The sequence below is a fragment of the Xenopus laevis genome, chromosome 5L (genome assembly GCF_017654675.1).
Source record: "Xenopus laevis strain J_2021 chromosome 5L, Xenopus_laevis_v10.1, whole genome shotgun sequence".
Classification (NCBI taxonomy): domain Eukaryota; kingdom Metazoa; phylum Chordata; class Amphibia; order Anura; family Pipidae; genus Xenopus; species Xenopus laevis.
Genome location: NC_054379.1, coordinates 23,764,149 through 23,785,341, shown reverse-complemented (window position 1 = coordinate 23,785,341; position 21,193 = coordinate 23,764,149). Strand labels below are relative to the sequence as shown.

At 44.6% G+C, this 21,193-nt stretch overlaps 2 protein-coding genes across 6 annotated transcripts; both read right to left on the bottom strand.

Annotated features, from left to right (window-relative positions):
• Nucleotides 1-5,722: 5,722 nt before the first annotated feature.
• On the bottom strand, nt 5,723-12,483 carry tcte1.L (t-complex-associated-testis-expressed 1 L homeolog). Of its 2 annotated transcripts, none has more exons than XM_018262734.2 (5): nt 12,200-12,483; nt 11,280-11,517; nt 9,126-9,700; nt 8,196-8,645; nt 5,723-5,973 (listed from the first exon to the last, which is right to left on the bottom strand). In XM_018262734.2, the coding sequence occupies exons 2-5, from the start codon at nt 11,461-11,463 to the stop codon at nt 5,809-5,811; spliced, it is 1,374 nt and encodes a 457-aa protein (XP_018118223.1). In that variant the 5' UTR covers nt 11,464-11,517; nt 12,200-12,483; the 3' UTR covers nt 5,723-5,808. The 2 variants fall into 2 exon arrangements, with proteins under 2 accessions (XP_018118223.1, XP_018118222.1); XM_018262733.2 differs by having other exon boundaries at nt 12,178-12,479.
• Nucleotides 12,484-14,462: 1,979 nt separating this feature from the next.
• On the bottom strand, nt 14,463-17,907 carry LOC108716535 (MAD2L1-binding protein). 4 transcript variants are annotated; one of them, XM_018262728.1, is made up of 3 exons: nt 17,717-17,907; nt 16,886-17,117; nt 14,463-15,894 (listed from the first exon to the last, which is right to left on the bottom strand). In XM_018262728.1, exons 1-3 carry the CDS (start codon nt 17,890-17,892, stop codon nt 15,382-15,384), a joined length of 921 nt encoding a protein of 306 aa, XP_018118217.1. In that variant the 5' UTR covers nt 17,893-17,907; the 3' UTR covers nt 14,463-15,381. The 4 variants fall into 4 exon arrangements, with proteins under 4 accessions (XP_018118217.1, XP_018118218.1, XP_018118219.1 ...); XM_018262729.2 differs by having other exon boundaries at nt 17,713-17,848; XM_018262730.2 differs by having other exon boundaries at nt 17,641-17,758.
• Between the last annotated feature and the right edge of the window lie 3,286 nt (nt 17,908-21,193).

The following is a 21,193-nucleotide window of genomic DNA, read 5'->3' as shown; positions in this document are numbered from 1 at the left end:
GATCAGGGATGATCAGTACCCACAGACTGATCTGCTAAGGATATTCACTAGCAAATAATAGGGAAATAGTTCATACACCGAATGGCTATGACAGCAGTAGAATTCACGACCTTTCACATATCATTTCCTCATGAGGTGTCTGTGGAATAAATGTGCCCTACTATACTCCAAGAGAGGGTGAGACCCGTGTTTGGGGAAAGGATGGCTTTATGAAGGAACAACATATCTCCTCAATTTCACACTTACACAGCAGCTCTTGTGTGTGCAGCAGTCATTAATAATGGATGTGCCAATGACTGCTGACATTTGCTAATAGCAATCCATTAGAGATGGAGAAGAGCTGATAATGATAAAACATGAATGGGAGGGGGTGACAGAGAGAAACCTTAACCCCCTCGATGCTTTGGGCCTTGTATGATATCAGAACCATATCCTTAACTTCATGTGACATGAGCCACGGAATATGCACAAGTCAATCAGCTTCATGGAGGCTTTTTATATGGAACGTTTGGTCAATAAGAGGGCCAATCAGATCGCTATATTGCTCTCAGAGTATGAATTTGGAGATAATGATCCAGTGGGTCGTTCTGTGCAAAGAGAGGTCCTCAGGCCCTGAATGTTAAGAGATTGTATATACACAGATTTACACAGGAGGAGAAAGTGTTACAAATTAGTATCGCTTTATAGTCTCCTCCAAATTAGTGTTACACGCACCCCTCTGTGCTGTAGTTTGTGGGTAGCAGCCAGTGCACCATCAGGGTCAGTAAGTAGAGGGCTCACACTCACGCTTTCAATCCTATCAAATGTTACACTCCTTTGCTCATCAGCTGAATGCACGTTTTCCCTTTGGGTACTTATTCAGTACTACTATACATTCCACCATGTCCTCAGTTAATATCTCTCAGCCAGCCTGGGGGGCACAAAGATATAGTGGGTCTGGTGGGGATGGTAAACGATGCACAGTCTTACAAAAGTGTGCAAAAGGGACCATCTTAGCAAACATTTTTGGGCATGTGAGGACACCAAAAAGATTTTGTTGGTGGGCAAGGAGCATTACACCACCGGGGGGGGGCAGAGGGCATTTTAACACTATGGGGGCAGGAGGCATTAGACCACTAGACAAGGAAAAGTTATCTGCAACCTAGGATGTCTTTTGTTTATATAAAGATGCCAAGTCACCAGCACAACCATTACCCATTCTATGTATCCACCACCTGGGGTTCAGTCATGTTACTCCTCATGTTACTCTAGCCATGGTACATAATAATGCCAGTTGTACAATTACCCAGACACTACTAATTTACATGCTGGTAACTAAATAGTTGAATACAGTAATGAGAAATGAGTGACAAATCTTCGGATATGCTTGCTTCAGGCTGGTGCGTCTCCATTATAATCATAGTCATGAGACAATATTATTATCTTCATACAAATACATATACATGCAGTCCTTGCCCTGCAGATAGTGTCATATTTTGTCTCCTAGAGGTCAACATTCACAACCATTAGATGTTACAGGCCTATATGTTTGGGGTGAGCAACTAATGATGTCCTGGATATTCTTGGACCTGTAGCTGCGAGACAAAAATTTTTAATGTTATGAACTAAGGGTTTATAAACTGAAGGCCAGTTAATGTGAGATTTGGCCTCACCTGCACATACCTTTCTTCTTGCAAGACACAAGGCGTTTGGGGCCAGTAGGGGAGGTCAGGGAGAGGTATCTGCAGGGTCGGACTAGACCGGCAGGATACCGGGAAATAACCCAGTGGGCAGGCGCGGCGCAGTGGGGGGGGTTCCCGGCAGATTGCACTTTCCAGCTGGGGGGCCCAGAGGACAGTGTGGGGGCCCCTGAGGCCCCAAAGGTCTGGGGGCCTACCTGTTTTTTTCCCGGTATCCTGCCGACCCTGTCTGAGCCTGCTACCTCACTGCCATCAGTCCCTGCCCCAGTGAGCTTACAATCTAAGGTCCCTATTGTATTCTTATCAGTCCCTGCCCCAGTGAGATTACAATTTAAGGGCCCTATCACATTTCCGTTCCTTTCCTGTTCAAGTGAGCTTACAAGCTAATGTTCCTATCACATTCTCATCAGTCCCATGTCCCAGTGAACTTACAATCTAAAGCCCCTATCAAATTCACAACACTAAGGTCAATATCAGTATTTTCATGATTTAGGGAAGAAGGATCCTAACCTGACCTGGCAGTTCCAAGTGTTTTAGCTGCAGCAAGGGCTTCTGGGAAATCAGATGCAAATGAACGGTAATTACCATACATCCCTAATATGTGTGGCATGGAAGCTAAAGGCTCAGCATCTGGAGTTACTTGGAGTATGCCCCAATATTGGATGTGATTTTTGGTAATTGCTCAATGGCTGTTGCTAAAATCAGAGCTGTCTTTTTGGGGGTGAGATGACATGACCTCTAAGGTCCAACCCACACCCCAAAAAGACAAAGTTAGGGGTCCAGGGTTTTAGTAACATTAAACTAACTTTGATTTTGGGGCCCAGCACCAGCTCTATGCAGCAAGAAGAGATACATTGTGCAACAGGGGTGCAACTGTGAAAGCATGTCTGGTTAGGAAAGAAGGTGCCAGCCCAGTAGCATTCTATACCTGGCAGGCCCCCTTTAACATCTGTATTAAAATGACTTCTGGGGCACAAAGCATGCAAACTTGTTTACTTGTTGTAGGATTATGTATGTCATTTTATGCTGAAAACAAAAATGAGCAGACATGATACTATCCTAATTCACGTTGATGTGTACACCACTGAATCACAGGGATCCATGTACGTAGGCACAGTCCTTAATACGTATAAAGTTTAGGCAACAATACAGTTCCCCAAGTGTGCAATGTGAATATAGTTCTGTGTGTTGCAGTTATAAATACAGTGCAGCCCTAGAAAGGTACTGTACAGTCCTATTCAAAGTGAACAGTTCAAGGGTGTCATGTGAGTATGCATAGTGCATGTCCTGTATTAGGGGTGAAGTCACAGTCCAGTTCTGAATGTAGAGTTAGCAAACACAGTGCAGTCCATACTTTTACATTTCTGTAGAGTGTAGAAGTTGTAAATGTACATTGGGTAAGCAGGCACGGCACAAATGTAAATGTACAGTGCACCGACACAATGCTGGAATTTATGTAGAATGTTCAGGCAGATAATACAGATTATAGGTGTAAATGTGGAATTAGGTGCACAGAGACATGGGTCCTGTTTATATAGGGTGTAGGCACAGTAGGTGTGTGAATTTCGAGTGAGAGACCACACTGCAGTCCTATATAAACTGTGCAGGCACAATATATGGCTGAATGCAGAGTGAGAAGGCATAGCGTAGGAACAGTACAGGTGTAAACGTACAGGGTAGAAGGGAAAATGTTATATGGGGGGAAAAGTAATAGATTACATCAATTTTTAAACAAATGTAATATATTTTCACGTAAAGGGGAAGTATTACTAAAAATATACCTGAATTGTAAGTTTACATATAAAGTATGCAGGCATGTGGATGTGTAAATGTAGGTGACCTGCCATAATGCATTACTATATACAGTGTGCAGGCATGGTACAGGTATGAGTATATACAGTGTGCAGGCATGGTACAGCTGTGAACATATACAGTGTGCAGTCATGGTTGAATTGTGAGTACCTGTATATACAGTGTGCAGGCATGATATAGGTAAGAGTATATACAGTGTGCAGGCATGGTACAGGTGTGAGTATATACAATGTGCAGGCATGGTACAGGTGTGAGCATATACAGTGTGCAGGCATGGTTCAGGTGTAAGTATATACAATGTACAGGCATGGTACAGTTGTAAGTATATACAATGTGCAGGCATGGTTCAGGTGTAAGTACATACAGTGTGCAGGCATGGTGCAGGTGTGCGCATATACAGTCTGCAGGCATGGTTCAGGTGTAACTATATACAGAGTTCAGGCATGGTTCAGGTGTGAGTATATACAGTCTGCAGACATGGTACAGAAGAATATACAATGTGCAGGTATGGTACAGGTGTGAGCATATACAGTGTGCAGGTATGGTTCAGGTGTAAGTATATACAATGTGCAGGCATGATACAGGTATAAGTATATACCGTGTGCAGGCATGGGTCAGGTGTAACTATATACAGTGTGCAGGCATGGTACAGGTGTGAGTATATACAGTATGCAGGCATGGTACATTGTGAGCATAAACAGTGTGCAGGCATGGTGCAGGTGTGAGTATATACAGTATGCAGGCATGGTACATTGTGAGCATAAACAGTGTGCAGGCATGGTGCAGGTGTGAGTATATACAGTGTGCAGGCATGGTACAGGTGTGAGAATATACAGTGTGTAGGCATGGTACAGGTGTGAATGTGGAGTAGGCAGGCACAGTGCAAGACTATATTTATATATTTATATAATGCACAGGAATTAATGTGGATTTGGCCCATACAGAGCTATCCTATAGATACACAGAAATAAACACCTGAAGGAAGTGGATATTTTGCCATTTGGTGTAATTGGCTGAGACAATTACCATAATAGTGAGCACTAGTGAGTTCCTCCAACCCAGAATCCTCACAGTACAGTGTGTTCTAGTTGGTATCAGTACCTGAAGGTACCATTTCATTTACCCACACATCCCAGCCCGTCACTCTCATACATGCACCTGCATATTCCCACTTACATTGCTGCTCGAGGCCCAGCAAGAGTAAATAAACCTGCACTGCATAAATAAATTCCAATATGTTTTGTGGAGATTTTTTTATTGTCTTTTCTTTACTGGAATCTGTAATACAGAGTTATATATATATATATATATCACAATGTTGCCTTTTTGTTGCAATGTTGACGATTGTAAGATAATTCTGTGTAATAAACTCACAGACAGACAATGTTACACTCATTTTGGACTCTGGTGTCTCTTAATGTGGCCACAAACTGCAAAATCACATGATCGCATAACTTGTCATTTGTAATTACTGAACCACTTCTGTATTTAGGAGCCCCAAGGTTTAGAACTTCTCTATACTGCTCTCATTGCTCAGGCCCTACAGCTTCTTCCCCTCCTGCTGCACCCTGATCCAGACAGTTCTTAGAACCTACAGCATCTGCCCCTCCTGCTGCACCCTAAACCTACAGGAAGGAACATACATAAGATATTTTCTCACATTTTTGCAGAGCTTGTTTGGCACACAGGCAATTTAGCTTGATTCCTGCCACTGCAAATTCATAACAAAAAACTAACATCATTATAAGTGAAAAGCCCTGGGTACTGGGAACGTGCAACAGGGTGTCCATGTCTCTAACTGTGTGTGCTGTTAAGGGTAACCATATGGCTGAAGCCAGATAGGTGAGTGTCAGCTGTATAACACATGCACATTGCATAATAATTTCTCATTGGTTGCTGTAGGAATAGCAAAGCATAAAGATCCGTTGCTGATCGGTGAGCAATACTGGCAGCCATAGTGGGCTATGGGCTATGCAGCTCATCACAGTGGCATGGCCTGGGGCTTCTTCCCCAAGTTACTAGCTACTGCTATATTAGCCAGGTCCTCACCAAAGTATCACCAGGGCTATGCAAAGGCTTAGTCTCCCGCACAGAATGATTTCTAGCACTTGTGCCATCAAGTAAGGACCATAACCATAACACAAGGAGATGGCTTCTCACCCCCTAATCAGTGCATACAGGAGGATGAGAACTGGATAATCTTGGCTTATTAAAGAAACAATGAGAATGTGGATATTACAATTGCATTTATTGAAAACACTTAAACTGACAAGGATTGAATGTATGGGGGGAGCTTGGATTTCAGTCTACAAGTGTTTTAGGAAGAGGTGTCGTGCTCACCCTGCCGGGCACGCTCCTGGTTATGCTTTAGGACCTGATTGATAAAAAACTCACTCTCCTGTCCCACCTCAGTTAAGCGCAGATCAAATTCCAGCAGTGTTTTGTTGTCCGACAATCCTTCCAGGAGCTGCTTTCCCCCATCCTGGGAATAAGGAGAAGCACATTAGAGATGGGGCTGCATTTGTACATTCCAGATACATATAATCATTGGGTATAAAACAAGACACATATCGTCACGTGCACAAACCATTCAGATACACTGAGAATAATCTCGTATTTACCCAACTCAGCAGATACAGAATACTGTGCTATTTGTATTCACATCAGAGGTCCAGGTTTCTTGTATTCGGGACTATGGAGTGCAGGACATGATCTGTTCTACAGTGGGAAAGACTGCAAGTAGCTCATAAACCTGCAATTGTTGTTAAATATAAGGCCAATTTTCTGTTTGAGCAGTAAGAACAGGTCATGGGCTCATCTTGCCTCTTCTTTTTGGAGGCAGTAAAAAGAGTTGCATGGAATTGAAGTTTTTATTTTTTTTAGAAATTGCATTTTTTGTTTATTTTGCTCCATCAACCCAATTGATTTCTTTCACTAATGCAACCAATTGCCTCATCTGGTCAAGGAGATGGCAAGTTGAACTGCTTTTTGGCAGTGGAGCACACTGATTGTGATTTCTTAATCTCACAGTATTCCCCAAAGTGATTTGCATCATTTGTCACAGATTCAGAAACACAGTTGGTTGCACCAAGAAAGCAATATTGGTTCAGCAAGACAATTAAACGCTTGCAGTACTCTGTATGCACATCAATTATAACTGACCATAGCCGGGAAGAAAGGAAGGAGGAAAGTGAAATATTATACAACCCCATTTCCAAAAAAGTTGGGACTTGTAAATAGCAAGAGAACTGGATGATTTGCAGGTCAGTGAAACCCGATATTTAATTGCAAATAGTACAACATACCAAATGCTGAAACTGAGAAATTCTATTGTTTTCTGAAAAATATCTGCCACCGGCAACTTCTCTGGGCCCCAAGCTCACTTAAAATTAAATGAGGCCAAGTGAAAAATTGTCCTGTGCTCTGACCAATGAAACTTTGAAATTCTTTTGGGAAATCTCTGAGCATTGTTATTAGAGCACAGTTCAAAAGTCAGCAGCATCTGTTATGGGATGGGGGTGCGTTAGTGCACATGGTATGGGAAGTTGGTGCACCCGTAAAGGTATGGGGGTGCATTAGTGCACATGGCATGGGGAGCTAGCATATTAATGATGGTATAAGAGTGCATTAGTGCACATAGCATGAGGTGCTTGCACATTTTTGATAGTATGGGGTTGCATTAGTGCACATGGCATGGGGAGCTTGCACATTTATGATGGTATAAGAGTGAATTAGTGCACATAGCATGAGGAGCTTGCACATCTTTGATAGTATGGGGTTGCATTAATGCACATGGCATGGGGAGCTGGCACACCCATACACCAGCATGTACTAACCTGGCCAGTAAGTTAACTAGCAAATTTTATTATTGCTGGCACACACATAAAAACTGCTTTATTTCTGCTTCACCAGTGGGACCAGAGGGGGTGCAGGCCAGGGTGCAGTCACACACCCCCCCTCTTAATAACGCCACTGAAATGGGCCCGTCTGCAGTCCCAATCTAACACCATGGAAACATTTGGCACATTAAAAAGGAAACTTTTTGTTTTTATACTATTTGCAATCAAATATCAGGATTCAGTGATTTGCAAATCATCCCATTCTCTCTTTATTCACATTTTACTCAGTGGACCAAAATTTTTTAGAAAGTTGCAAAATACAAAAAAAAACATTAAATGGTAAAAATATAATTTAATATGTTATGTAGAATAAATCCATTTGTGATAAAACATTGGGCCATGTGAATCCACCCTATTACAAGGGTTCCAAGTGGGTACATGAATTTCCCCCAGATTCTCTGTAGTTCTTGCTCTTATGCCCCTCTTTTTCCTATGGTCAGGAAGGATAAATTAATCTAACCTGTACCCTGCCCTCTCCTTCCCAGGCACTGAGCTGTCAGTTTTGTACATTTTGTTCCTTGGCTGTTCTCTTTTCCATCTGCATCAGTCTGTTTCTGTTAGTGAATCAAATTCCCCCAAATACTTACCCAAGTACATAGCCAGAGTTGCCCACCTTATAGTTTCCCCTGTGTTTTGGCAATGCCCCATTACTCCAACCATTTCAGACTGGATTCACTTTCTGGTGGTCGGGGTTCCTTTTTTGGAGTGGGGGTTCCTTTTAGGGTTAATTGCACCAGGTTTTATCACAAGTGGACTCACTGTTTAAAAAGAACTGAGATAGGAATAAGAGGTGGATGTTCCATACCAGGCCAATCCGATTGCAGGAGAGACTCAGGCACTTCAGTGAGCCATTCTGAGACAGGACTTGGGACAAGGCAGAGGCAGTCGGCTCAGACAGTTCATTGCTGCCCAAATGCAGTTCTTCTAGGGTTAGATTGTGCAGGAGGGCATTACACAGGATTTGTCCACCTTCATTTCCAATGTGGTTCAGCCTCAAGTTGAGGTTCCTGAGGATGGAGTTCCTCGCCAGAGCATGAGCGATAGCTTTAGCTCCATGAGGTCCTACGTTGTTATTGCTCAGGTTGAGGATCTGCAGTCTGCTCTCATTCAGCAATTTAGCAATGGCTCTAGCACCGCGGTCTGAGATCTGGTTGTGAGACATGTCCAAATGGACAAGGGCTGGATGATTCAACAAACTTCTGACTACAATACGAGCCTTGTCATCATCCAGTTTACTCTTGTGCAGTCGGAAAACCTAAGGTTTAAAGGATGTGAAGGGGTATATGTCAAAATGGGCAGACAATAAGCAGAATTTCATTGAGAAAGTCTAATATATAGGATATGTGAATTCTGGGACCATGGTGTTTTCCTCCAGTGATCATCAACAATCATTCTATAGGCCAATGCTTTATTTGGGGACTCCTGCATAAGGCTTCCCCACAGTGCATTATAAGCCAATTAATATGCAGAAGCAATGGGGGTCACATAGGTCACATTTCTTAATACATAACAAGCCCAGCGCTGACCAGTCTGGATCTGCCATTCTGCCCCCCCCCCTACAATGCATGTGTCCTTTCCACCATCTCTATTATCCTTGCTTAAGCTATTCAATATACGAAGCAAATAAAAGAGCACCCTGGTACCTTTCTGGTGCCTCCCAAGCTTACTCCAACTATCCCAGCCCTGAAAAAAATGAAGGTGTGTCTATCATTATTTACTGACCCCAGATATTTACCTTTAAATTCCTGAACACCTTGAGTGTCTGGGCAAGTGAGTTACAGTCTCGATCTGTAAAGCGGAAGAGGTTCCACTCAAAATTCATGCCGCAGTTCCTCACTCCATACACCAGATGGAGCTCCTCCAGATCAGGCAGGAGAGGGGCAATTAGCCCCAAATCAAAGTGGTCCATCGATGGCAGATCTATGCCAGCCTCACTCCCTGTGTCTGAAACCTCATCTTCCTCATCGTCCTTTTTTGTGTCCAGCTTCACTGGTGGCAAAAGTTCCTTAATATCCAGCTTATTCACAAAGTCCTTGCTTAGCTTTGCAGTCTCCAGTATTGGACCTGTATCAGACACGTCGGGAATGAAGTGCTCAATGAGATATTCTAGGTTCCTCTCAAAGAATAATCTCTTCCAACTGCCTCCATAGCGAGAGACATCACACACCGGCCAGCGCTCAGTGCAGCAACGCCTCCAATAGTTCTCATAACCAATCAGGTTGGCCGTCAACTGCAGGGGTAGCGAGGTGGAGATGCGCTCCAACACCTTCACTCTATGCTTAGGCAACAGCTTCTCAAGTATGGGTTTCTCTGTAGCACAAAAATAAGGAATAAAGGTCAAGGAATAAAATAAATATATATATGTTTATGTTAGACCCACATCTAAATGGGCATAGCTAAAGCATTATATCATTATATTAACAATGTGGCTTTTACAGTATGTTGTCTAATTTAATGTCCATCTTTTCCATTCCATGGCTCCTGTCTCTTATCTACTTTGAAAACCCACATGTGTCCTGGACTGATAATGATGGGCCATCCTTTTGCCGACCAATATCTGGACCAAATGTCAATCGGGCAGGTTTAAATCCCACTGGATCGAAGGCTGCACTGGTTCATTGATGTGATCACTCACACCGATTGCCTGCATTTCCACAGTTCTTATCCAATCATTTGACCATAGGGCAGCCTCTCCAAACAAGTGGATCTGCCCATGTATGGTTGCCATAAGACTGATAGGCCATCCTCTCACTGAGAGTAAGATTAATGATAGGCCATGCCATCTTAAGAAACAAGAGTAAGCCTGAAAATGATAGGTCATCATCTCACTGGGAATTGGAGTAAGACTGATAACAATAGGCCATCCCCTCACTGACAGCTGGAGTAAGACTGATAATGATAGGCCATCCCCTCACTGATAGCTGGAGTAAAACTGATGATGACTGGTCAGACCATCACTGCAAAATGGAGGGGCTTCAGGCAATTAATAATATCTGTGCCTCCTGTGGGCTCTGATCTCTTTCCATCCCCTCAGGAGACAACCTTATAAATGACACAGTGATTATGAATAATGTAGGAAATTGAGAGCAGATACTGGGCTAGAAAGGTCACAACTAATTTTGCAAATCGGAAATGGAGACGTGAATGGGAAACAGCCCAGGGGAGGCATTACCAGAACAAGGCATTTAATCACTGGCAAAGAAAGTTGCACAGCCCCCCCCCCCCAGTAATCCCTTTAGTTGCTGTAATTCAGGAATTACAGAAGTGCAGAAATGTACATGTACTGAAGTACTAATGACTTTAGGGCATTTTTCCCCACATATCAGGGAACCCTGGTGTCCATGCGTTCAACTCAACAGCAGGCTGAATAGTGCAAAGTGTTGGTGCGCAATGCAAATTGCTAAAGAGCAGGAGAAAGTGCAAGCACTTTGCCATTGAACTTTGATTCCTAAGTGAGCCCTACAACCCCAACACAATTTAATCAAGTAACAATGAAATGATGGGCCATATCCACCCACTGAGAAAGAATTGGTTGTTTCTAAGGCTATATATTTATTTTTCATGTCTCTTAATTGGAGAGAGAAGTATATGAATATATTATGAACTGAAAATAAGGCACTGAGAGGTGAGAGACATGGTTGAGAAAAATGCAGACAACAGAGAGCACAGTGCTGAAGACAAGACATTAAAATAGAAAAAGAAAGGGAAAATAGCTTAGTGGCAGGAGTCCCTCTAGTTCTCTTCCGGACTCCAAGTGCCTACTTTCCCCCTTGGCTGGGACAGCATTGATATTTAGCAGAAATACAAAGGTCCCACAACTTGCATATAACATATATAACAGTATAAGCATTACTGGAACTCACAGAACAGGGGTATAAGAGATGCTTACGTGCAAAGTTCTTGATGATGTGTTGCAAGCAGAGGTCACTGAGCCGAGGAACAATGGCTAGTGACCATGTTGGATCTTCCGCAATAATTCTGCGCATTCTTCTGAGGTCGGCAGCTGGGTTCTTTTGCCCCACTGGTAAGGGTGGGGGCACCAAACCTTTTACATTGATAACGGTCTCGATCATCTTGCACAGCCAATGGACGTCAGCTGTAGATCTGTATATTTAATGCTTGTATGCCTAAAATTCAAAAGAGAGAAAAAGAGCTGGTGCTTAGAGCCCACACACCAGGAACCCACAAAAAGAGAGATTATACTGGCCGGTGCTTAGGGCCACACATGAGACACCGGGAACCCACAGAAAGAGATTATAAGGGCCCTCCACACCTCTACTGGAGTCAGGGGGCCCAAGTGGTTGGGAGATGGGAGACTCATGGGTGAGGTTTTTGGCATAACTGGAAAGTAACAGGACTTAATCAGGAATACTGCTATACATGCACCGTGATGCACGGGGTATATTATTTTCAGTGGGGCCCCATTTTACATGTTGGTAGGACCCATTAAGGGGGGGCAGTTGGCTAATTGTTGGGGTTGCCTTTATGGGGCCTTACTAATTTAGTAATATGGGTCCATAGTTACACCGACCCTTACCCTGTCCTTAGGGTGTACTGCTCTGCCCCACCTATTTCTTCTCCATATTGCCACATACCCCTGGGCTTTATTACCGTCTGACATAACTCATATCCCTGAGCTATATAATCTTGACCTCAATATCCCTGCTCTATACTGTCCAACCATTACCCCTGTGATATAATGCCCTGTCCCACATACTCCTGCTCTATAATTGCCCACATACCGCTGCTATTGGACGGGCACGAGCACACTCACACACGCTACCTACCCCTGCAGTGTATTTCCCTTACAGTCAGGGTGCCGCCCCTCAGGCAGTGCCACAGGTTTTCTGTACCACCAAGTTACCGGCTTCTTCCCAGTGGAACGTGCCAATCTGGCTAACACTGTTTATCGTTCCCATGGCAACAGCAGCAAGCAAGGTTTCCAAAGCAGAGAAGGCGGCCCTAGCACGCCCCTAGCGTTTAATGCCGTAACATGGCCCGCTGATTAACACTTTCGCCGGGTCATCTGTTTCGATACAGAGCTAGAAATTGTTGGTCAATCGGTCATTGTGAGTTGAACAGCTGTACTGCTTCCAGTTTGGACAATTTGCTATTGCTAATCCTCAGGTCAGGCTCCGCTTATCCGGATACTTCAGCCTTACACTAAGCTGAGCATCTCTCCCTCGCTATGGCCCCAGCCATCCTTAATACAGACACTGCCCCCTTCTATAATATTGACCCTACTGTTCACTCCCCTCCCTAACACTGACCCCCAATATTGTAATATTGAACCTACTGTTCCCCTCCATCCCCAACACTGCCCCCTTCCATAATACTAACCCTAGTGCTCCCACCTTCCATAACACTGACCCTCAATTCTGTAGTATTGAACCTACTGTTCCCCTCCACCACCAACTCTTTCCCCACCCATAATACTAACCCTACTGCTCCCTTCCTCTGACACCTAATTCTGAAATACTAACCCTAGTGTTACCACCCCTCCCTAACACTGACCCCCAACTGCCACCTCTTCCATAATACTGAGCCTACTGTTCTCACTGACCCCCAGTTCTGTAATACTGACCCTACTGTTCTCACCGTTCCCTAACACTGACCCCCAGTTCTGTAATACTGACCTTACTGTTCTCACCCTTCCCTAACACTGACCACCAATTCTGTAATGCTGAACCTACCGGTCCATCCCCTCCATAACAATGAACCCCAATTCTTTTATACTGCACTATAACTTTTCACCCTTCCCTATCACTGACCCACAATTCTGTAATACTGACCCTACTGTTCTCACCCTTCCCTAACATTGACCCCCAATTCTGTAAAGCTGAACCTATTGTTCTGTCCTCTCTGTAACAATGAACCCCAATTATGTTATTCTGCCCCTATTGTTTTCACCTTTCCCTAACACTGATCCTACTGTTATCACCCTTCCTAACACTCGTTATTTCTGTAAAACTGACCCTACTGTTCCCACCTTTCCCTAACCCCAACTGCTCCCTTTTTCATAATACTGACCCAACTGGCCCCATCCTTCCCTAACACTGACCGTAACTGCCCTACTCCCCATTCCATAGCAATGGACTCCATAAATCCACAAATAGCAAATGCCCTTCCTATAAATACCAATAGTAGCTCTGCCCCTAAATACTAAACTTTACTAAATGTTATCCCACACCAGCCTCACCCATTGCTAATACTGAGCCACGCTTGTGCCACTTATAGTAATAGCTAATTCTGCCCCAGCCATTCTCCATTAGCAGGTACTGACTCACCTTATTAGCAGCTGTGTAATCCCCAGGATCTGTGCAAAACATATTGTTATTCCTCTACCATACCATACAGTGCACCCCTTTTTCTCTATACTAAGCCAGTAGAACTCATGATCTGTAAAGTCAGGGACCATTTGGTTCCACCATCAAACTCTGGCAGGGCCACATTTTTAAATTAAAACCCATATCCCTTTGGTTTACCAGGAGATACTCCCTTGGACTAAGGGACTGTTTCTTTTAAAAAGTGCAAAGTTTGCTCATACAGCTCACACTTTATGCGTTTACAAAAGCCTGCAGAGAGGAAAAATGCATTTTTTGTGTTTATATGCAGATAGGTGTGTTTTTGTCAGTTCCAAAAGCACACCTCTATTCTATTGGGTTCTGAAGGTGCATCCAGCACAAGAAAATGTAGAATATAATGGAATCAATTAGCCAATACATTTAGGTGCTCTGAAACCTGCATTTCAAAACACATAAAAGAACGGCCATGTGTAAAAGCAAATAGACTGTACAGAGAGATAATACCTATACTATGGCAGTATAGGTGTTCCCCATATGCCAATTAGGGTAAGGATTCGGTTCAGCCGAATCGTTTGCGAAGGATTCGGGGGTTCGGCCGAATCCAAAATAGTGGATTCGGTGCATCCCTAGTACAGAGAGATACCATAAAACTATGGCAGAATAGCCATTTGGTAGGACATTTTGGTATGAACAATACGGTCTCAATGCAAAAAGAAAATAAGACATAACAGGAGCACCAATTCACAATAACATATAAAACAGAAAGATTTAGATAAAAAAAACAACAACTTTATTTTAGGGCCGGGAGTATCAGGGTACAGAAGAGGTAGTTTTCTATTTGAAGCCATTGCCATAGGAATTATAGAAAGTAAAATAATTTCTATGAACAGGGACAGACACTGCATTTGATGATGTATCTAACAGAGAAGACAGAATGTAGCAGAATATTATAAGGGCCACTAAATACATGGTAAATATAAGTAGGTACTAAGCCTGTTCCTTTAAGGAAAAGAGTATCCACTTTAATAAAAATATATGTTCTCTTTAGTTTCATAATAAAATTTTAATAAAAGTAAAAACTTTGCATTAAAAACCAAGGAGACAAAGTGCAACCTGTGGCCAGCTCAGCCTCTGATCTCAGTGCAGCACCCAGCCAGGTTAGATATTACACTGCAGCAGCACATTGTGTGTATTTCTGTGTATAGCTCACAGGATTTATTATTGACTGCTTTCCTTTGGGTTGTTATGAGTTTAGTGCGGTTTCCTATACATTCAGGAGTCAGGCAGACCCAGTTGGAATAAGGTTTCAGCCTCTTGTCATACAGGGAGAGTTATAGTTGTGCCTTAAGTTCCCCTGCACAGCAGGAATGTTCAATGCTCAGGCAACAAGGTGTTATTATATAGGCACAAATAGAGATGGGCCCAGGATTTATGGCACAATGGCATCCCATAATAATGCAAATGTTTGTGGAAGTAAGGATACACAAGTTTCACTCTGGGCCCTTCTGTATTGCCCCTACCTCTGGTGGCAGTACATTACCTTTCTGCCCCGTTACTGTGCAGCATGGATACAGCCTCACATGCCCACTGAAGTACGTTTGTAGTAGTATACCATGTTTTACCTATAGAAGCACCATTTTCCTGCCAGAACAATTACATTTGGCCAAAAAATAAAAACCCGGATGTTCAGTTGTGAAACCCCTTTACTATAACGGGAGCCTGGAACCAAATATAATCCCCACTGCCTGGCTCTGGGGCAGGAGAGTCAGTGCATGCCAGTCTGACAGTCAACATGTGCCCCCTGCTGGGAACTTTATAATTCAGCTTCGGCTTAAACCAATCTGTGCCGCACTCCCGCTGCCCTTGCACCATCACGACCAGGCTCTGTAAAGAAGTAGCCCGCAGGTCACTGAATGGATCTGCCACAAAGAGAGCATGAAACAGCTGGCGTAAACAAGGGCGGATTCCCAGGCTTTCCTCTCCGTTTCCCACATTCACCCCTTCCATGTTTATATCATACAGTTCCTTGGGATTCACTGGGTTACCACCCAGTAGCAAAAGAACACGGGGCACAGGTGTGATGGTGAACAGAATTTCAAGCTGACCCAGTAGTTCTTCAAGGTCAGACAAAGTCTGCTGACACTGGCGGTTCCCCAATTCCTCCATTCGAGAGCGCTTCTTGGCAGCATCCTCACTTCCCTGGAAAGATAATAAGCACAAAGGTTTATTTTAATACATTATCCTTGGAGAACGGCAGGTGGAGCCTCCCATCTGTTGTTGAACCACAACTGCAAGCATTAAAGGGGAAACTCCACATAAAGATAATGTGAATTTTTGAAAAGTTAACAATTTCAAGCAACTTTGCAGTATACATTAATTAAAAAATATCCAGACTTTTCATGATTTTTAATGGTTTGGAACGGTTCCCCAAGCTTAACCCCTGCTTTCCTGCTGATCTGACTACTTTGCTGTACTGGCTGACTACTGTTACTTTGTATCAGATTCAGCAGCCATCTGTCCTCAGTCTGCATCCTCCAAAACCCACAATTCCTGCACACAGATTTCAATAAGGAATGAAACATCCCAGTGCAATGCATTGTGGGTTATGTAGTTCCTGCATGCTGTCTGTAAGTTGTGGAGAAGTTGTTACAATTTGTAACATCAGTGTTTAGTCCCTCTTTCCCTGCCAGGATTTCAAATTATGCAGAAAGAGAACTGTTAAACAGCTGGATTTCAGCATAGAAAATGGCATTTATTCATACTTTTTAAAGAAACCGGTAACTGTGATGGGTATATTTGGGTTTCTGTATTGTGTGGGCCTCTTTATCAAATTTTGGTTTGGAAGCCGGAGTTCCCCTTTAAAGAAACATGGGGGTTAGTATTTGCAGTTCAGCAACACCTAGAGGACCTAACCACACTCATTTATAGTCTAGTGAAGATGAATCTAAACTGTGGAAATGAGAATGGGGAGATAGATTAGGAGGCTACAGCTCCCTGGGCTGTCAGTGAGTCAGTTGTGTGACCATGTTATCTATTGAGCTGGGCACGGAGATTGAGAGCCCCACACAGATAACATTCTGTTCTGCCACAGAGCAGACACAGTCACACAACACCTCTGTGCAGCTCTGTTCTACTTATTGCTTATATTTACATCTGAACATGTGCGCTAACACGCTGGGCCAATGATCACCTGTGGCTTCCTACTGAACACAACCAGCTGCTCATAAGGGAGGGGAAGCTGATGCCTCTGGTGCAAGATGTGCTTCAGCAGCTCACAGGTGAAGCGGCAGCAGCTCTCCCGTGTCACAAGTCCAGGGAACACCACCGATACAGCGAGATCTTCCTGAGAGCAACGACGTTGGGAGGGAGGTACCCGGCCATGTGCTCTTCTGAGAGGTAGATCTGTGCCACTCTGCGCCATCCTGTGACAAAAGGAAAGTAGAAGTAGAGTAGATTTTGCTACATAAACCCCCATATGAAATATAAGGCACTAAGTTTGCCCAGTAGCAGTAACCCATGACAACCAACAATATTCTTGCATTTAAACAGGTGACTAGTAAATGCTACCTGCTGATTGGTTGCTATGGGTTACTGACCCATGGCAAACTCCGTGCCTTTAATAAGATACCCCAGCAGCTCTTCTCTTCTTCCATACAGCCAGTAACCCCTCTGCTTCTGTCCCATCTTCAGTCCTGCCACACTGGCTCATTCACCAGCACTGGGCAGTAACTCATGGCAACCAGAGCATTGCCGTCACTTCTCTACCTGCTGAAAAAGCTGATCACCGATTGCCTGCTATGCTATGAGTCAAGTGCAGATTTGCCACTAGACAAACTCCCTTCTCCGACTCCGCCTCCCACCCCTGCCTGTCCCACCCCTCAAAAAAAAAAAACACACACACAATCTGCCCTCTCGTCCCCCACCGCTCAAACCTCTCCTACATACCGCCTTCATTTCCTAGCAATCCCTCCCTATAGATATCCATCCAGCCCTTCACGCCCAGAGCCAATCTCATACCGACCAGCACCCCCGCTTTTCCAGGACCAGTCCCGATTTCCTTGGCACAGCCCGCAGTCCCGAATCACAGCTTAAAAGTCCCGCGGCGCAAATAACGTCTCGCTCCTCGACTCTAGCCGGACAACTAATGCATACGTCATAACTTTCATCTCGCGAGACTGTGACGTACAAAGCACCCATGTAAGCGCTTTTACGCTGCACGTAGTTGTAGCTCCTGGAGTTTGCTCCGACGTTTTATGTGGTTGTTCTAGCAGGTTTTACGTTTTATTTTTGGTGTCTGCCAGTCAGAGTCTCAGCTCCCAAATGTTTCACTCAGACCGAGTCATTGTTTTATTCGCTCAAATGTTTGTGGCCACATCCCCAAATTACCATGTTCATTTTACAAAATTTGGCAGGTTATAAAATCATATTTCTGGGTGTTTTTTTCCAGTTATTACAGTTTTGCTAATGAAGGTGAATTGCCCTAGCTGTGAGTCTAACTTCTCCCAAGGGACCAGTTATCTTATATTGTCACAATTACTTATTTGCTTATCTCAAAATTGTTACAAATATATCTTATCTGCAGCTGTGGCTGTTCTGGGCTCTCTGCCAAAAGGCAATTAAGTTAGATACTTTTTCTGGCTGTTCAGTACAAACGAGGGACTGCGGATTGAGCTGTGAAAAGAGGGACTTTCCCTCTGAAAACAGGACAGTTGGGAGGTATGACATTGGAATTCCATTTGGAGCTCTGGCTGCCAATGACAACTTCACCTGCCAGCTGTCCACTGGATCTGCGTAGTATCGGTTTGTTACAAAAGCAACATTGCATCAAAAACTTCCAGTGTAGTGTTAACCTTTCCAAACCTACAGGGCCTCTTTGTTCCCTTCTTTGTAATACTTTTAACCATTACTTATGTGGTTGGTCCCAGAGCCATGTAGGCCTGGGAATGACCAAAGAAGCTTGGCATGTGGCCACATTGCTACTAGTCACCTATGCTCTAATACTGAATATCAAATCCTCAACCAAGTCATTCCCACTGGCATGGACCACTAGAATGTCTAGGGAGTGGGGACCCCATGGTGGCCACCCTGTATATTCTGTCGTTGCTGAGCCAGTGCAGAGTAGCCTTTCCTGCAGGAGGGGTAACAATTTGGTATATACTTGCCCCATTACTCTCTATTGGACCCAGTCAATCAAAGGATTATCATATACTGTATCTTCCCTTTACCTTGTTCTGAAATGTAGTGTTGCCTAGTGTGATGGTAGGCTTGTCACCTTGCGGTAATTCACTGGTCTAGCCAGTAAATCACCAGTTAGTGCTGGGACTGGTATTGCAAAGTTACCATTAAATACACCAGATGTCACCACAATGTCATCACCTGCTGGTAGGTTTTGGCCAAAAAGATGGCAACCCTGTGATCGTGGAGGTGGAACATACAGACTAACGCCAAATGGGTCCTGGCCTGTGGTTAGGGTTGCCACCTTTTACAGAAAAAAATACCAGCCTTCCTTTATATTTATAATTTTTCTCTATTAATAACATTGGGATCAACCATCATTTTTACTGGCCAGGCCGGTAAACCTTACCTGTGTTGTGCGTGGTTCTGGTTAGTGATCACATTTATGGAAGCTCTGAGCAGATATAAAGCAGCCAGAAAGGACAGTTCACAAGTGCACAGAAATCACATTGGCTGGCACCCACATATTTATGTGTAAATGTAAGGATCCGCTTCCGCGTTCCTTCCGGCGCAGGCGCAGGCGCGCTCATCGGGGAACCGATGCGCGTCAGCGCGCAGCGTTGGACGCCGGCGACGGACGCCGGCGCGAAGGCGCCGGTCGCCGACGCAAGGGCGTCAGCGACGGATGCCGATGACGGACGCACTGACGTCAGCTGTGCGACGCCAGCGTGATGACGCCAGTTTGGCGCCAAATAAGCTCTATTTAATCCTAACCAGTACTGTGACTCATTGCCTGGTTATTAGGTTATTTGACTGAAACCCTAGCATTGTATTCTACTGATCTTCTGTGTTTGACCTCAGCTTGTTCCCGGATTGTCTATTGCCGCCTGCCCTGATCTTCTTGCCTGACTTCGTTTACGACTCTTCGCTGCCTGCCCCGACCTCGGCCTGTCTGACTTCGCTTCTGCCTGAACCCTCTGTACGTCGCTTCGGTTAGTCTCATTGGCTACTCGTCACTTCACTTCTCCCTGTTCCACTCCAGGTGGGTTAGTGTTGTGCGAGGCGCTTGTGGGTTCGTGTTCTGAAGTGATCCTGAGTTCAAGGTGGGGGACCGCGTTTGGTTATCTACTGTTAATCTCAAGTTGTCCTGCCCCAGTAAGAAGTTGGGTCAACGGTTCCTGGGTCCTTTTCTTATTACTCGGCAGATTAATCCTGTGGCTTTTCAATTTAAGCTCCCGGCTACCTGGCGTATTCATCCGGTTTTTCATTCTGCTCTACTAAAACCAGCCTCCACATTCCACTTTCCTGGCCGTACAAGTTCTCCTCCACCTCCTGTTGTTGTGGACGGTCAAGAAGAGTTCGAGGTTGAGAAGATTCTGGATTCCCGTGTTAGGGGCAAGCATCTACAATATTTGGTCAGTTGGAAAGGCTTTGGTCCGGAAGAGAATTCTTGGGAACCTGTTTCGAACATCCATGCTGCTGAGCTATTGAAGAATTTTCATAAGAGCTACCCTGATAAAGCTTCTGCCAGTTGCGTCCTGAGGCCGCTCCTTGACGGGGGGCAATGTAAGGATCCGCTTCCGCGTTCCTTCCGGCGCAGGCGCAGGCGCGCTCATCGGGGAACCGATGCGCGTCAGCGCGCAGCGTTGGACGCCGGCGACGGACGCCGGCGCGAAGACGCCGGCGACGGACGCCGGCGCGAAGGCGCCGGCGACGGTCGCCGACGCAAGGGCGTCAGCGACGGACGCCGATGACGGACGCACTGACGTCAGCTGTGCGACGCCAGCGTGATGACGCCAGTTTGGCGCCAAATAAGCTCTATTTAATCCTAACCAGTACTGTGACTCATTGCCTGGTTATTAGGTTATTTGACTGAAACCCTAGCATTGTATTCTACTGATCTTCTGTGTTTGACCTCAGCTTGTTCCCGGATTGTCTATTGCCGCCTGCCCTGATCTTCTTGCCTGACTTCGTTTACGACTCTTCGCTGCCTGCCCCGACCTCGGCCTGTCTGACTTCGCTTCTGCCTGAACCCTCTGTACTTCGCTTCGGTTAGTCTCATTGGCTACTCGTCACTTCACTTCTCCCTGTTCCACTCCAGGTGGGTTAGTGTTGTGCGAGGCGCTTGTGGGTTCGTGTTCTGCAAGTTCCTGCTCCTTCCTCGTTGGATCAGACGGTAAGCCTGACATGTAAATATACAGAAAAATATAACTATGATTGGCAAATCCATAATGGAAAAGGACCTTGAAGTCCTTGTAGATAATAAATTTGGCTGTTGCAAGTAATTCCTGTCAGCAGCTTCAAGGGCAAACACGGTCTTGAG